This window comes from Camponotus floridanus, unplaced genomic scaffold (assembly GCF_003227725.1).
Source record: "Camponotus floridanus strain SB8 unplaced genomic scaffold, Cflo_v7.5 scaffold24, whole genome shotgun sequence".
Taxonomy (NCBI): Eukaryota; Metazoa; Arthropoda; class Insecta; order Hymenoptera; family Formicidae; genus Camponotus; species Camponotus floridanus.
In genome coordinates, this window is record NW_020229370.1 from 1,577,375 (window position 1) to 1,595,887 (window position 18,513).

Here is an 18,513-nt window from a genome sequence, read left to right on the forward strand (position 1 = left end):
CACTTATTTTTATACCAGTGTCTGTACGAGGTCTGTAAATAAAGTAATGAGACTTTTTCGAGATAAACTTTTATTTATAATATAACTATAATTTAACTCTGTCTCCTTCAAAATAGTTCCCTTGGGAAGTCACGCAGCGCCTGAGACCTAGTTTCCAGTCTTTATAGCAGTGCTAGAACTCAGAAACACGAATAGCCTTCAGCTGGTCGGTTACAGCCGCTTTTACGTTTTCGTATCAAAGTGATGTCCTTTAAGACGAGTTTTCAATCTCGGGAAGAGAAAGAAGTCACAGGGACTCAGGTCAGGCGAAGTCTGTGCTTTCGATTACGGAGTTTTTGGCGTTACGGAAAAACATTTCTGTCATTCCTCAGCCCCCGTATTCGCCTGACCTAAGTCCCTGTGATTTCTTTCTCTTCCCGAGATTGAAAACTCATCTCAAAGGACATCACTTTGATACGACTGAAAACGTAAAAGGCTGTAACCGACCAGCTGAAGGCCATTCGGGTTTCTGAGTTCCAGCTATGAACATTGGAAACAACATCTCAGGCGCTCAGTGGCTTCCCAAGGGAACTATTTTGAAGGAGACAGAGTTAAATTATAAATAAAAGTTCATCTCGAAAACGTGTCATTACTTTATTTACAGACCTCGTATTTCGCATGACGATGTAAAATAAAACATTTTATATCTCCAATTTTGAATGCAATATAGGAAAAATCAATAATTATTAAAACAAAACAAAACAACTATCCAGAATATTAATATAGATATATAGTAATTTTAATTATAATAAACATTCCATTTATTATTTATATAACTATGTATGTGGAATTACAAATTTTATTTATGTTCAATATATATTTTGATCAAAGTCAGGAGAAGAATATTGTTTGTTGTTCTATTGAAAATATTGTATTTTATATATATGGAATTATAACTGTATGTTTCAGAGAATTAATCCTTTATATCTTCTAATTATGGTTTAAAGGAATTATTTGGAATTTTTATATTTTAATTTATATTTTAATTTTTATATTTTAATTTATATTTCGGTATATATTTTAAGGAATATTGCTCTTCTTTACTGCGTAAAAAAACTGCCACTTAAAAAAAAAATAGTATGATATTGCGTATATCTTTCGCGACGATGGACATTTCTCTTCATCGAATATGACGATTACATATTGTGTATATCCTGAAGCGGCTATTCTCATTTATGTACTTAATTCACACAATCAAAATTGAATTTAAGATTTATAAGTAATAGATGTGATTGTGCTGATTTAATGCAAAATAGATGCAGTAATTTTTAATATAAATATATATTATATGCAAGATGTACTTGGCTCCAGTGCCGTGTTGTATGAGATTGTATTTTGATTAAATTTTTAAGAGGATTATACATATGTGTGTGTTATGTACATATCTTTTTTTTTTCAAGTATACAATTATTAAGACTTGAAATGAATTTTATATATAAGGTTAATTATCTCTTTTAAGGTTAATAATTTAAGGTTAATTATCTCTTCTTTTTAACACGTCAGGGAAATTTGTTTCCTTTGATGTAAAAATTCTCAAATTCATAAATACACAATATAATTTTATGGTACTTACATCTATGCTGTTATATATACTAAAATAATAAATTACTGATATCTCGTAAACTTTTTATTGTTCTCAGTATTAACGCGTTTAAAAAATACATTATGTAAAGCTTTTGCAAAAAACATATTCTAATTGTTAAGGTGAATAGGTTTTTATAATATCAATCAAACAAATATGATGAACGTGGATAAATTTGTAACGAAAACCATATTGCGTATATTGATAACACGTGAAGAGAGTATATGATATTATTATTACTAATTATATTTATCGTGCTATGTAAATTTAAAATCAATTTTAAATTGCATTTTCTGATTTATTGATTTGTATTGACAATGTCATCAATTTTCAGTATACTGCGTACGGTTTCGGAAGCGAGAGTTATCGAACTGGTAGAAACCAACAATGGTTGAATTACGTTCTCTTCCAATATATTAGTAATGGCGCCCTTTCGTACGTTAATTCCCGCTGTTACTTCACCCTTCGCGTGTCGATTGCGAAGTTCAGTTACTGTTGCTATCGGATTCAAACCTGCATTCTCGGCTAACGTTGACGGAATCACCTAAAATTGATAAATTATAAAAAAATTTATCAAAGATTGTATAATTATTTCAAACTTGTTTGCATTTTTCGCAATATATACAGTTCAATATTTGTATAAAACAATATTAAAGTACAAATTATAATTTATCTACAGAAAAAATTATGGAATGTATTTAATACTGACTTCAAGTGCATTTGCAAAGGCCTTGATACAGTATGCATCAACTCCACCTAAGGTCACTGCGTATTCTCCTAGTTTTAATGCTAATTCAATTTCTGGTGCACCGCCACCGGCGATCAGTGCTCTTTGTTTTACTAAACACCGGATGACGCACAAAGCATCGTGTAGCGATCTTTCGGCTTCTTCCAAGACTAATTTGTTGCTACCGCGCACAAGAACTGTGACCGTTTTTCCATGATTTTGAATGCCTGTGATCTGTATATATTAAAACAGAAAAATATGTTAATTATATCAATAATTTAGATATAAGAAATGTAACATTTTATTACAGAAAGAAATATTAAGAAATATTAAACATTAATCTTAATATTGCCGTTTCTGTCAAATAAATTCACCTTAACAAATTTCGAGTTTCCGGTTTGAACTTCTTCGCAAAGTTCTGCGTTAACAAGATTTTCGGCCACAAAATGATCCAACGATGCGATCGGCCGGCAACCTAGCGTTTTACACACAAAGGGAATGTCCTCGCGCTCTACATCTTTTATTACCATAACTTTAATCTTGTCTAAGAAATGTATTGCGAGATCACTAATGGCATCACGCAAAATCGACTTTTGCACTAGGAGTACATTGCAACCAGTTTTCTTGATCTGTTTAATGATATTCAATATATAAGCACGTTCTTCCTTTAAGACACGATCCATCGCCGCATAGTCAGATACAACAACATTATGATCCATCTAAAAATTCAAAAATCAAGAAATTAATTTATTCACTCGTGTAAAGAACCATAAATGCGGATATGCGTCCATATTATTACATTCATGATACTCACATCAGTTTTTGGCGGCGAAATGCAGAATTGAATCAATCCAATTTTAGCTTTTTCTATACGTTTCGGGCCATTAATATTACAAGATTTTTGGGTAAATATCAATCCTTCTATTAATTCGGTATCTTCGACAGTACCTCCCAATTTTTTTATTACTTTAATATCCTATAAAGGTAATAGAAAAATATCAGTTAATAAAATTTATGTGACATAAACAATAAAGCATATGTATAAAAAATTTGTTCTCACATTTAAGTCAACTGATATTTCCTTTCCTTCTTCTGTAACTTTTAATACTGCATCTACAGCAAGTGGTGCAAGAAGACTAGATTGTTGATGCACAACCTGAAATAATATAAAGATAAAAATATATTGAAAATATATTGAATTGTTATATATAATAATTAAACAACTATATATTATATTAATTACTTAGAGAGATAATCAAAATGATTATTATTATTGTATAATTTCAACACTCATACATCAACACTAATTTAGATACCTTGGAATTGAGAGATGTTGCAGCAACCTTTACAAGAGATTCTTTATCCGTTAGGTCAACAGGTATGGACATGTGTAACAGAATCAATACTCCTTCAGCTGCTGCTTTCTGAAAAGCATCACTAATCGAAGTAGGATGAATACCTTTCTGCAACAAGCGTTCCGCCACCTCCAAAAGTGCACCACATATCACAACAACACTCGTTGTACCATCACCAGCCTCTACATCCTGAGCTTTAGACAACTCAACAAGCTATAAACACAAAATATGTTGTGCATTATTTATTGTCACATAATAATTTTATTAAATTTTAAAATGAAAAATTTATTCTTACCATCTTTGCAGCAGGATGGATTACATTCATTTCTTTTAGGATAGTAGCACCATCATTTGTGATAGTAACTTCTCCATTACTAGCTTGAATCTGTCATCAGGCATATCAGATATCAATTAATATTATAATAATTTTAAATAGGTTTCAAAAAAGCAAGATAAGTATGAAAACAACATGATAATTAAGAAACGAGCGATTAAGAGCCAAACGCGGATGGCAATGTGTAAATTTCATAAACATTAATTATTCATGAAAATTAAACATGCCCAAGGCATTTATATATATATATATATATATATATATATATATATATATTTTACTTGGTGTATATACCAAGATATAGATTCTCATGTTTTGAGAATTCTATAAAACCTCTCTTTACTCCTATGAAGAGATGTAGACAAGAAAAATATCGGGGCGAAGTCACTGAATTGGAAATCGAACTCGAGTTTTTCGCTTGCCTATTCTTTATCAATTTATTTAGAAATGCACGCGGAGCTGAAAAAGATTGTGTTCTCATTATTTCCATAGATTAATAAAAATAGACAGGAGAAGTGTGGGGCTGAATAGCTCAGTGGTAAGAGCAGTCACCTGGCAAGCGAGACTCGGGTTTGATTTTCGATTCAGCGACTTCGCCCCAATATTTTTCTTGTCTACATCTCTTCAGAGGAGTAAAGAGGGATTTTATAGAATTCTCAAAACATGAGAATCTATATCTTGGTATATACCATGGTATATGCACCAATTAAATTATATATATAAATGCCTTGGGCATGTTTAAATTTTCGTGAACAATTAATGTTTATGAAATTTATGCATTACCATCTGCGTTTGGCTCTTAATCGTTCGTTTCTTAATTATCATGTTGCTAAATATATAGAGCCGAATTCTTTATCAATTTATATAAGTATAAAAATTTACCATCTTGTCCATTCCCCTGGGTCCAAGACTCGTCCGTATCGCATCGCTAACAGCTGCAAGAAGAGAAATAGTTAATATATAATATAAACATAAAAAAACAAAAAGTTTGATGTAATTCGTGAATAAAGAGACCTCAAAAGGACACCAAATTTTCAATATAATACATTATTGTGGGAGAACATTTTTTTCTATGTTCATATAGTAACACATTTATTTATAATCAGATGTTCATAAGCAGACTCCATTTATAATATACAATATCGATGCGTGAAGAGGTATTGCGGCACATTGCTATATAAGGTAATATTTTCTCGCCACGCGGAAAAAGGACCTATCGCTCTCACCTTTAGCGGCATTGATGTTGCTGCTGCGGATATCCGTGGGTTTGCTCTTATCTTTATAAGCCTGTCCATAAGCCCCGCGATAATCGCCGTTTTCCATCGGCTTCCTCAGCACATTTTTGGTCATGTTTCTCTCGGTTAAAAATTTTCAGACGAGATGTTAAAGCAGAACAGCGTTGTTACCTCTCCCGAATGGCGATGGCGATTCATGCACGTTTCGGTCGCGTCTGTAAATTCACTCCAATCTGCTCGTCGAATAGACTAGAAATCCGATTGTCCAATCAGAACGAAATGAACCAAGGTTTCTGATTGGTCAAGAGGACACTGCTGTATTCCGATGAGTAGAAATCCGAATGATTTTTGAACGCAACCGGAAAACCGATTGGCTATACGTTTATTCTCCGGAAGTCGAATGAAAAGCAAGGATAAAGAACATGTAAGATAAAAAAAATTCTTTAGGATATAGATATTTCAGATAAAAACGGAAGTCGTGTAAAAGTAGTATTCAAGTGATAAATTCATATCTCTCGCATGCACGATTAAAATTTTTATACGCATATTCTCAAAGTAACATTTAGCCTAGAAAGGATATCATTGTAATGTATTGTGTTTTATATTTAATTGCTTTTTATATATCTCTAATGTTATATTATTATTATATATTATTATAATTTTATATTTCTATTATACATTTCTAATATTTTTATATGTATTTATATATACTTCTTATAACATTTTTATATATATTTCTTATAATACTTTTATATATACTTCTACATAGAGAGTTATTTATTTGATTTTCTATTTTTTGCTTACTTTTTCTCTTTTTCGAATTAACAACTCAGGTAGCAAGATGACGTCTAAAGACGTCTTAAAGACGCCTTAAAGACGTTATAGACGTCTTTAAGATGTCTTAGACGTCATCTTAATACCTGGGAATTTAACAAAATCCCTCAAGATTTATCATCTATTTATTTATTTGCGATTCATCTATTTATTCACTCAAAGTTAAAAATAAAAAAAGCTCAAATATTCAAACGTGCGGATAAAATTTTAAATTTGCAGAAAAAGAAACTACGCGAGGTGTTCCTCAACAAGTCGTCCGTTCGACGCACGCGTAGAACCGGCCCTGACTAGAACAATCTTCTCCCCGCTCCCCTCCTCCCCCTTCCTGTAGCCGCCCTCCCTCCTCGCGTCAGAAGCACCTGTTGCTCGCCTACCTGTTTTACTCGCTCCGTCGTCCGCGTCCGCGGCTTCGTTTCGTCACGTCAGTGCGTCGCGCGTCGTCGCAGCGAGAGGATCGTGTGAGCTCGCGTCCGAGATTCTCTCTCGCGCGCGCGCGCGAGAGAACGTCGTGAAGTCGCGCGCGTTTCGCGGAAGGCCCGGCAGAAATGTTGCGTCCATCGCCGCGCTGACATTCTCAGGAGCGAAGAGAGTTCTTCGTCGGAATTCGGTGCTCGTTCGACGACCTCGGCGACGAGTCGTCATCGAAAACATCGCGAGGACTTTGCGCGCGAGCGCACATGTTCGTTTAAAAGCGACGCGCGATGAGTCGATCGCGACGATAATCGGTTTTCGACTCGCGCGTCCGAGACGAGTCGTCTAGGACACGACAGAGGGAAAAACGGAGAAGGAAGGAACGAGGAGGAAGAGGGTAAAGGAGCGAGCAGCCGGGGATTCACACACGCGCGAAACTATGCGATCAAATTGACGACACGGTCGAGAGAAGCAAGGAAAGAAAGGGGGAGAGAGAGAAAGAGAGAGAGAGAAGAAAAAGAGCGGAGGAACGCGAGTCGCGGGCAGGAACGGCCGCGACCGGTTAAAGCCGCGCGAAGATATGCGCGAGAGGCGGATCTGAGCGCGAGTCATGGAAGACGCAACAGCAGCGGTGCAGGATACCTGCTTCGGGGCGGGCAGCGTGGCCGGGGCTGTGATCGGGACCTTTCTGACGACGATCCTCCTCCTCGCCGTCGCCGCTCTCCTCTACAGGCAGTGGCGCAGACATAAGGGTGAGTTTTGTCTTGTTTATATCCCAGGGTTGGTCGGAAAAAAGTCCGGCGAGTGAAGAGTTGTGGCAAGTTTCAGAAATTTTTTATTCCCCGGACTTTATCCGATAGAATGAACCGGCAACGACTATGAAAATAATTAATATATATTTACATGATTTTATGCAAAAATGTTTATTTTTGATTTAATTAATAAATCATATCAGTCATTATAGTTTAAGTGTGTATAATAATAAAATCTTTTTCAACTCGCATTGATATTGTTTTTTAAAACAAGCTGTAGAGATAAAATTTTTTTAATAAAAACTTTAGAGATATATAAATGTTACACTTAGTTATATTAATAAGAAAAATATAATACTAGTGGAATTCAAAATTTTTAATGCTGTAGGTCTGATTTGCATTTACCATTTAATCTTCTAACAAAAACTAATTTATTTGTTATTTCCGAATTTATTACGGATTTTTTATTTTAGATGAAGCTTAAATTAAAAACACTTTCTCAATTGACGAATATAAATAAAAAAGTTTTTCGGTTTATTTTAATATTTTTAATAGGAAAGACCGGTTTTCTATCACTGACATGGTTTTTATCCAAAAAAATATGGAACTGTACCAACCCTGGATTTATCATGATATACTATGGACAACTTCTTAATTCGATCTTCCGATAATTATTTACCAAACATTTGCGAATCAATACAATCATAAAATAATTCGTTTGAATTCTTGACTCGTGTTCAAACGTCAGAAATTTGTGAACATGTAAAATTTTTAATGCTGTAGGTACTTTCGAGAGTTTTTTATAATAACTCGATAAGATGTATCACTTTTTCCATTTCGAGATAATTGCTATAAAATAATTAGAGAATATAAAATCGTGGTACACACAATCAATTCCCTATAATTACTGAATTTTTCAAGAGTCATCTTTTTTAATTTTTCTTCTCCCTTTTATTTCTCAAGCAGAATTTCTTTTCTTTCGTAATCGCTAAAATCGCTAACATCATTAAGATTGATATGATTTGATACTAATGATAATTAGCATCGCGTTACTTTCTTATCATTTAAAAATCGAAATCGTTCTAAATCTCATTTTACTGTTTATTTTTTCAAGTGATTTGATTTAATAAAAGTGTAAATATGGCCTAGATTTTTATTTTCGTTTTCTTGATTCGAAAGATAAATCGGACAGGTATCAAAGTTTATTGCAAAAACAAACAATAAGCGAGTACTATTCAGACGAGAAAGCAAAAGAGGATGCACTTTACACTTCGATGAACATCAATTCGAGTGTTAATTGATACTATTTTTAAACTATTTTTGTCTCGATCGATTCTCGCAGTACGTATCTTCCTTTTGATTCGCGAATATTCTTAGTGATGCGATATGTCATTTGTTTAAATGATTATTATAATTTAGATTATAATTTAAATGCTAAAATTAGAGTCTTCGATTTGAGCGTAATGATGGCGATTAAGATTTAAAGTTGCGTGACACGAAAGATATCTGGCACCTGTCGTTATCGTTTTTGAAAGGGAATTGAAAGTAATTTTACATATATCATGTGACACTTTCTACATGAGACGGTGCAACGAATCAAACATGCTGCGAATTTCCGCGAAAATTTTGTAGCAATTTAATATCCTTAACAGAGACTACCTTCAAGAATAACATTGTTTTCTTCTTTCAATAGAGAAAAATGTTTTAATAAAAAAATATTTCGTCAAAGAGATTCCTTGACAAAAAAATTTCAACAACCTGGAAGTTGCAATATTAAGAGAGAACTCTTTCTTGACGGAGAAAAATAAAAATAAAAATCTTTAATGAAAAATGACAATCCTTTTTTGATACGAAATTAATCATTTTTAAGAGTAACATTGTTTTCTTCTTTCAATAGAGAAAAATGTTTTAATAAAAAATATTTCGTCAAAAAGATTCTTTAATAAACATTTTCTTAAGAATCTGAAAATTGCAATATTAAGAGAAAATTCCTTCTTGACGGAGAAAAATAAAAATCTTTAATGAAAAATGATACTCCTTTCTTGATATTAAATTAACCATTTCCAAGAGTAACATTGTTTTCTTCTTTCAATAGAGAAAAATGTTTTAATAAAAAATATTCAAAAAAGAAAATAAAAAATTTTCTTCAAAATCTGGAAATTCCAATATTAATTTAAGAATAAATTAAACTAGGAAAATATTAAATTAATAAAGATTAAATAAATTAAATTAGATTATATTAAATACATTAAATAGATTAAATTAGACATTAATTTAGGAATAAGAAAAATTCCTTCTTAATGAAGAAAAATGAAAATCTTTAATAAAAAGTGACAATCCTTTCTCGATATGAAGTTAACCTGCTCCTTCTACGCATTTGAAAAGTATTTAATGTCAAGAATTCGAAAAACGTGACGCAAGTAATGGCCTTACGAGTCTCTCTGCGAAAGACAGGATCATAATCCCTCGATGTAAACTCAGTCCGAGTAACTGGCTTGATTTCGATTATCGAAACAAAAGATTGACATTCTACGGTCACGAAAGAATCGCCTCGTATCTCGTTAGGATCGCATTCTCGCATCGGTTCGTGACAATCGGCCGCATTTTTGCCGAGATTTTCACATAGCCGCGGCCACACGCACGTACGATTCGATCGGTGAAAGTAATTTAACACGTCGAACGGCTGCGGCGAATGCCGGTATCTGTTACGATGACGTTGACGTTGGCGAAATTCCGATGTTACGCGCGCGTACGAATATTGATTCGAGCTGTTACTTTCGTTTGCGAATATTCAGATTTCGAGTCTCGCCGCAGAACTTGCTACAACATCGTGATGCCGAAATTTAATTAATTTCGTTAAATTTAAATACTCGAGGAAACTCGTTTTCGTCCATCGTGACTTAGATTTGTGCGTTAATTTGATCGCTAAGGATCTACTCGAAATTAATTTTCTCAGGCCCACGAGTATATCCTCCAAGATTAAATTCTTGGAGCCAACAAAGGCTCGGCGCGAGGCAGAGGAAAATAAAGTACGTATCCTTAGAGGAAATACCTCTGGCATTGTAAGAGCAACCGATGCGAATGTGTGCGTTTGTGTGCTTCTTGTGTGTATGTAACATGTTAGTTTCCCGGCAAATTCTCTCGTACGAGCGCTATCGCATCGCGAATGTTGGCGAATCGCGACAAGATTTACGTACCTAAGGAGAAACGCGGAAGCGCTCGAATCCCGCTCTTCTACCTGTTCTCGTTCGTCCTCGGCGACGCGAGTGTTCGATATTTCGTTACTGCCAAATAGATGATGCAAAACGATGGCAAAGTCACCCTCAACGTCAAGAATAAGGAGTAGATACTTGGATATCTCTACGAAAACTAAACATTTATGTTAGCGTATTTAATCGTACTTAAGGGAATCTAAATATTCCTTGCATCCCTGCCTTCCTTTCCCCCCGTATTTCTACGTTCAAAGTTAAAAGGGTACAAGTCTTTCTCCGTTTTAACGTCGCGTGACTTGTGAAAGCAGATCCGCAATTTTGTATTTAAGTCTACTTCCGAGATGAAATTATTAAGTAGTCTTGTGTAGATGAGTATTTCGAGGAATATAATAAACAGATCATTTTTCAATCAATCGCTATTGATAGCGATAGATTTGTCCTTCGAGGAGCGAAACGCGCGTTCTGTTATTATATAAGAATTAAAATTCATTTTAATGTATGTTTTTTTTTTATTTCAAATTAATCATTCTTACGATTTTTGATGTTGGAAATTTACAAACGTGATGAGTATATATTATAATTAGAGAACTTTGGTTTTGCTATATAAATATACATTCTCATGTCATTCATCTTGTGTCTATTGGAAAATCAATTTACTGTGGACGACAAATATGTGAGCGACAGATATTCATTTCGAAATGAAAAAATATTCTCTCATTCTTTGAACTTATCTAGACATATTTTGTTTTTGTACAGTTTAAATATTACGTTCATGTTAATAATATAATATAGCTATTAAATTCCATATCACACATTTAATATAATGCATATATTAATAGTAATGCCATAATTTAATAGTTTAATAATTTAATAATAATTTAATAATTAATAGTAATACAATTTTGTACTATAGTAATTTTCTTTCGTATATTAATTTTTAATTATTATAATTATTTTTATTTTTATAATTATAATGTATGCATAACTATATAGTAGGAGATATTCATATTATTGCTATAGTTTTCATAGAAAAGCCTTGATTTTTTAATAATTCGAAATTAATCCCCGAGTCCTAGTTTATTTTTTATCTCTAAAATTTTATGTATTAATTTAAACATTCTTTTAAATAACTTCATATCAATAGAGAGAGAGAAAGAGAGAGAGAGAGAGAGAGAGCAATTTATTCATTCCTAAAAAAAAATAATCATTTAATATCTATACATTTTTTACATACACTGCCGGCCAAAAGTTTGGATACACTATTAAAAAATCAGAAATTATAAGGAAAATATGTTTTTATTGAATAGCTTTATATTTAAATAATTATTTTATGTTATAAAAACTTAAATAATACATAGTAAACTTAAATTAAACTAAAATTCAACTTTTTAAATATTTCTGATATAAAAGTATCAAACGCTTTTTTCGTCGAAAAATGACCCCCGTTTTTTTATGACCATTTCCACAAGACGCGGCATTCTTTCAATCAGTTTATTAATAGTATTTTGTTGTAAAGATGTCCACGCATGTTGTAACTGTTGCCACAGTTCAGCAGCGGATGACAGGTTGTACGAATTTTTCTATCAAGTTCTTCCTAGAGAAGTTCGATAGGATTTAGGTTTGGAGATTGTGGTGGCCAGAACATATTGACAATAATCCCATCAGCTTCTTTCCTTTCTTTTGGGCGGCAGTGTAAATGTTACATTTTCTTTTATTTTTATATATTCTGAATATCAAAAATTTCAAAATCTAAAGATCAAAATTCTTTTTTTCTCAATTTTTCTTAATTTGGCATTTATAACATCTCCAACCCTGGTCCATAACGTGAAACTATCTCGCGATGTCACGAGAACGACGTTTGTGCGACATCCGTCACGTAAATCCGAGTAAGTAATTCACACCGCGGTGCAAGTTGTAAATATCGCTATATGTACATATATGCACCGCGGGCAGCATCATCGTCGCAAATAAGGCCCGTTGCGTCTCTCCGGTTACCTCTGATCCTCCCGCTCAACATGGCACTTATCCGCCCGAAGGCCAGCGTCGTTTAAGCTACGAGCGCATACGCTATCGAGATGGAGACAATCATTTTCCTCCAGCGAGATTACGCGAAATGTCGAATCGACTTGAGTTATGCCGCGTTTCGATTGACGCGGTATTTGCCCCGCGATTCACGCAGAATTCCAAGAGCGTAAAAACGAGAAATATCTCTGTAAAGTTGTATATAATTAACGATCACATCGCTGTTCATTAAAATAGATTTCACAAAATGTCAAGTTTTATAAAATAATTTTCTGAGAAACTATTCATTATCCGGATATTTTTGTAGCTTTCGAAATAATTGGAGAATTTTTAGATGAGATTATTTTGTGCTGCATAAAAATATTTTCTGTTCATATGATTATGAAAGAAATATGAAGCATATATGCCATTTGAATTTCAAATATTAGCTTGGAAAATGAATAACAAAAAAATTTCCTGAAAATGCGGAGTTTTTCAGAAATTAAATACGTCCTCGAATATAATCATCTATTAACGAAATACAAAAATTCCGCATTTGATTTGATTAATCGCGTCATAATTCGAGAAATTTTGCACATTTTTGATAATTAATTTTAATCGACATAATATATATTTCAAAATAATTGGAGAATTTTTAGATGAGATTATTTTGTGCTGCATAAAAATATTTTCTATTCGTATGATTACGAAAGAAATATATGAAGAGACATTTGAATTTCAAATATAATCTGGAAAATGAATAACAAAAAATTTCCTGAAAATGCTGGGTTTTTCAGAAATTAAATACGTCCTCGAATATAATCATCTATTAACGAAATAAAAAAATTCTGTATTTGATTTGATTAATTGCGTCGTAACTCGAAAAATTTTGCACATTTTTAGTAATTAATTTTAATCGACATAATATGTACGAACTTGGCTCGACCACTGTTGGACTCTGATACGTCAAAACCTACTCGGACGATTTAGCGTGTTTTTTTTCTCTTTTAGACGGAGGTAAGCCGCGATTTTATACCGGTTTTCAAGCGAAAACGGGGGGATTGTATCGAGTTCGCCGCATGGCTATAGGTCGAAAGAGGGCCGATCTCAGGGGCGCCATTAAAACGGCCGACATTATAAATGACGTACACATGCACGATACGCACACCCGATCCGCGGCATCGGACGATAGACAAAACTGGCGAAGGCTTTTAGAAAGTGCGGCAGCTCCTGGGTTCCCAGACCGGGTCGTTTGTGTCCGATACCACCGCGAGCACGCGATGCCATACGTTACATACCAAGATGTCTAGGAAATTAGGAAAATTTGGAAAACTGGGAATTGTCAGAGGATTTTATTATATAATATTCTGGAAATGTCAGAGAAAAACCAAGAATTTTAATGATTTATCCGGATTTTTTCATATTTTTTTCTCAATAATTTGACATTTTTTTTTTAAACAAGTGTAAATTTCATCCTGGCTCGGTGCGATAATTTTCTGTTTTTGCTGAAAATCGGTTTATTTATGAGCGTGTTCGGTAATTTATGTTTTCACTTTACCAGCAAATAAAATAAAAATAAGAATATTTAATGTTTGTACATATATAAAAAATATGTATATAACATGCCTCTCAGAAGTCAAACATCGTTTTATATAAATTTTAAATCAAAGCACATTAATACCCTATAATTTTGAAATTAAGAAAAATGTGACAAGTGGATCAGTTTAGCTTCATACAATACCAAAAAATAAATTGTGGACTTCCAGTTAGATTTCAAAGAATATGTGTTTAAATATACATTTTCTTGATATATATTTAATTAAGATATATTTTTAAATATATATTCTTGATATATATTATTTGATTTGAATATATATTAATTGAATATATATTTAAATTGATGCAAAAAATTAGAGAACAAATTAGAAATCAGGAATTTTAAATCATTTAAATCAAGGCTCTCTGAGAACTAAAATAATAACAATGTTTCCTGCAAACTTATAGATTATGCGTATCTCTTTCATAAAATGAAAAGAATATATATTATAAGAAATAATGATAAAATAAGAAGTATAAAAATATATGTAACAAATGTCATATAAAGAGATTACCTAACTGTTCAATTTTTATTCTGTAGGTTACCATTATTTTTATTCGCTAATAAAACGCGATGCGGCTTTTATTTCTCTTGGGCACAAGACGCCCGCAATCTCCGCACACGCGTAGAATATGCGTGGAATATCACGCGGCGCTTATAACCCCCCGGCCCGCGGTAATAAATTACTTTCACGAAGCCATTTCGATGCGACGGTATCGCGAGAATCGGATCGCATGATCCGGACGACGATCCGACACACATATACACATATTATACACATAACACATACACACATGCATACATATTTACTTTTAACCGATGCCGTTGCATAGGGAAGACGTTCTGTCGCGCAAATTCCGCGAAAGATAAAGACATTTATGATATCCTGCGCGAGAGCGAATATTCTCTTCTCGTCTCAATCTGGCGTAATTGCAATTTAATAAAAATCGCGAGTGTACATTATTTAACACTTTGAATGCGAAGGTATGCGTGTTAATTGTTTATTGTCCCGCATTTGTCTGTAATTTGCTTTGTAATTTTCTATAATGATTTTTCCCTGGCCTAAAGAATCGTTTTATCATTCTAACAAATTTATAATGTATTTAAACTTCGTTTTATAATACTAAGGATGGTAAGTAACGTTATGTCTATAAAATAAAAAATACATGTATGTGTTAAAATATAAATTTTTATACACACACACATATAGATATCATATTTATGCATACATACATATACAAATTCATACATGCATACATTTACAAATTATAATAAGTTTTAAACCTCACTATATAAATGCAATAGTTTTTAAAACTAATTATCATATTTTTTATACCCTATTGTTACTGGATGCACTTTGCATAATGACATGTCTTCCATAAATTAACATTGGACAACAAGTCATTAAAGCAGAAACTATTTCGATATTAATTTTTAATTTCATATTTTTTCACACAGTTCGAGTCTAATTGATTTAAGATCTATTTAATATTTTTTCAAATTCTCTGTTTAATTTGGAGTCGATTTTTTCGAGAGCAGAATTTTCAGAGAATTCATCTATATAAGAATCTCTCGCTTTAAATTTAAATTTCCATGATTAGATCATTAATTAGATAAAAAAATCGACCATTTTAAAAAAGAAAAATATTCATTGTATAAAATATTTAAATATAAAATTATAAAATATTAATGTAATATTGAACACCCAGTATATGCAGGTACGCAACGAACGTAAAGTGTTATATTGGCCGCTACCTGCTCGTAGCATCGTTCGGTTTACACGTAATGGCTATCCTCTGTTTACTGTCACGTGGAGCAACATATCGATCGTATCGTTTTGAGACATCTGATATCATACGAAGAGTCAGAAACGAAAGAGACACAGGCGAGAAAATGATAAAAAAATGATAGAGAACAATTACAGCATTTTTTTGCAGAATTTCCTTTATTGCGTTATATTATACTTTGACATATTCGCGTATTTCCCTCATGTCACGTTTAATGCGATCATATTTCGGAAAAATTTAGAAGAAAAAAAACGTTCTTAAGATGATGAAAAACAAACCTGGATCTGTAAATGACACTAATGTCGTCGTCGAGATTTCTTGCAATTTTTAAGTTATGTGTTTCCTCTTCAAACGAGATCTTGTACGTGTTATGTGCGTATCTATAACGGTTAATCATATTTAAAAAATATATCGATGTATGTCGTATCATAAAAGTAGCAATAAACGCATTAAGGTAACGCATCAGAAATATAACAGTAGGTGTTGGAACAGTAGGGGACGTGGGCAGAAATTATAAACACGATTGCAAAAAAAAAAGACGCATTGTTTTAATCGCGGCTAAAGAAATCGACGCCTTATATGTCGCGGGAGAATGCCCAGCATTGGATCTTCCAATGAAGGTAACAGTGTTGAATCACATTGCTCCGAAATCGTACTTTGTACATCATATAATCTCGCGTGACGAGAAGAAATTAATAATAATGAACATATGGATTCGCAATTTTCACAAAAAAGGCTCTCGGCAAAGATTATCTGCCTGAAACACACGCATCATATAAGCAAATTTAATTAGTATAATTTTATAAAATTACTCTTTTATATTTTGATAATAATTAATTAATTAATTATAATTAATAAATATTTAAAAATATTTAATTAATTATAATAATTATTTTATATATCTGATTATTATAAAAATATATCTTTTATATAAAAAGAATCGGTCTAAAAAAAAAGAAAGAAAGATAAAGAAAAAAATCCGTTGTATAAAACAATCTACGCAAGATGAACTTACGAAATCTTTTTTCTGTTAGATAAGAGCGAGACGTCTTAAAGCGGTGGAAGAGAAAGCGTGCGATCATCGGTGACGAGAGAGGATGCATTCCGCGAGATTCGTCGGCCGTAGTAAAAGGACGACGCGCATCATATTCGAATCTAGGACATGTCGTATGAGAATCGGTCTGCGGGTTTCTCATACCTTTTATACGGTTCGACGCTACGGTAGTGCGTAGCCTAAGAAAATCTCGACCGTGCCGTGGAAATGGATTAATAGCTCACTCGCGCGAATTACGCTCATTACCTACATCCCGCGCATTGACGCGGCAAATGCGCGATTAAGACCGCATCATCTGATCGATTAAAAGGAGCATTCGTATAAGTATCTAGCATTAACAGTTATTTTTTGAATTTCAAGTTACACTTGCACTTAAGTTCGACATTAAAATCTATTAAATATAATAAATATCTATATATATTTTATTAAATATATATTTAATAGAATTAATTAAATATTTATTTAATTTCATTAAATATATATTTAATAGAAAACTATTTCTTTCAAAACTTCAAAAAATTCATATGCATATAATTACATTAAAATAGATCTAAATTATTTTTACTTTATTTTAATAAATTTTCAAATTATTTAAATTTAAAAATTAATTCTTATTTTTAACTTATTTTTAAAATTTTTTATTTTAACAAATTTAATTATATTCTCACTTTATTCCTCTTCTTTTAAATGATTTATTTGATTTTTTTATAGAAATTAACAATTTCATATTTATTTATTTTTATGGATTAAACTTTTTAATATAAAAAAATTATTTTTTTATATTTCATAATTCAAACAATTGCCTCTTTAATATTAAGTTTTTCATTATTACTAATTTTTTATTCTTTTTTTTTAATTTAATTCGCTAGATTAATATTTGAACACTGTAACATATTAATATATTAAGAAAATTTATGAATTCCGAAATTCTAATTGGAAGAATAAGATTGTCACATTTCCCTTATCGAGTTGAAATGAAATTTATGAAATTTCTATAATATTATATATTGAATTTTTTTATATAATTTTATGTACTATATTTTATTCATTTATTTTTTACGAATAAATTTTTTAATTTATTCAAACACGCGAATAGTTATTTTCGCGTGATTTTCATAAATTCATGGAGATGGAATTTTCGCTTTACAAACAAACCGATCGAATTCGTAAGAATCAAGTTGTCTTCTCATATTTTCGTCAGCTGAACATTCTATATCAGAATTGTTCCATTAAAACGGCTACTGTGAACGCAAAGTGACGCAGTTCCATGAATCACGATGTATTACGTCTGTAATCAGATCACACACATACACACATAGAGACGAGGACACGCGCATTGTTCCGTCTTCATTCACGAGAGCATTGTGGGACGCACAAAAAAAAAAGACTAGGCCGGACTCGCCCGCGGCTGGATGGGATTTTCGCTTTCCATTAGACATAGAAGCGCGCCCATCTGTGAGCGTCTCAACTGGAGCGGCAACGTTTCGATTAGAGTGGTAATAATGCCTTCCTGTTTGAGATAAAGTGGAATACTCCGACATTGACACGCTTTCCGGGCGAGATCCTAAGGCTTAACACACACACACAGCCGCG

At 32.6% G+C, this 18,513-nt stretch overlaps 2 protein-coding genes across 2 annotated transcripts in view; one reads left to right on the forward strand and one right to left on the reverse strand.

Moving 5' to 3' along the window:
• Positions 1-1,651: 1,651 nt before the first annotated feature.
• On the reverse strand, positions 1,652-5,490 carry LOC105257004 (T-complex protein 1 subunit delta). The gene is made up of 9 exons (XM_011267339.3): positions 5,264-5,490; positions 4,920-4,972; positions 3,999-4,088; positions 3,665-3,916; positions 3,409-3,504; positions 3,163-3,324; positions 2,723-3,067; positions 2,331-2,582; positions 1,652-2,165 (listed from the first exon to the last, which is right to left on the reverse strand). The coding sequence occupies exons 1-9, from the start codon at positions 5,385-5,387 to the stop codon at positions 1,920-1,922; spliced, it is 1,620 nt and encodes a 539-aa protein (XP_011265641.1). The 5' UTR covers positions 5,388-5,490; the 3' UTR covers positions 1,652-1,919.
• A 1,016-nt stretch (positions 5,491-6,506) lies between these two features.
• LOC105257003 overlaps positions 6,507-18,513 on the forward strand; it is a 30,690-nt gene continuing 18,683 nt past the window's right edge. The window contains exon 1 of the mRNA XM_011267338.3: positions 6,507-7,269. Coding sequence (XP_011265640.1) covers positions 7,128-7,269 — 142 coding nt within the window. The 5' untranslated portion in view covers positions 6,507-7,127. The remainder of the gene's footprint in view (positions 7,270-18,513) is intronic.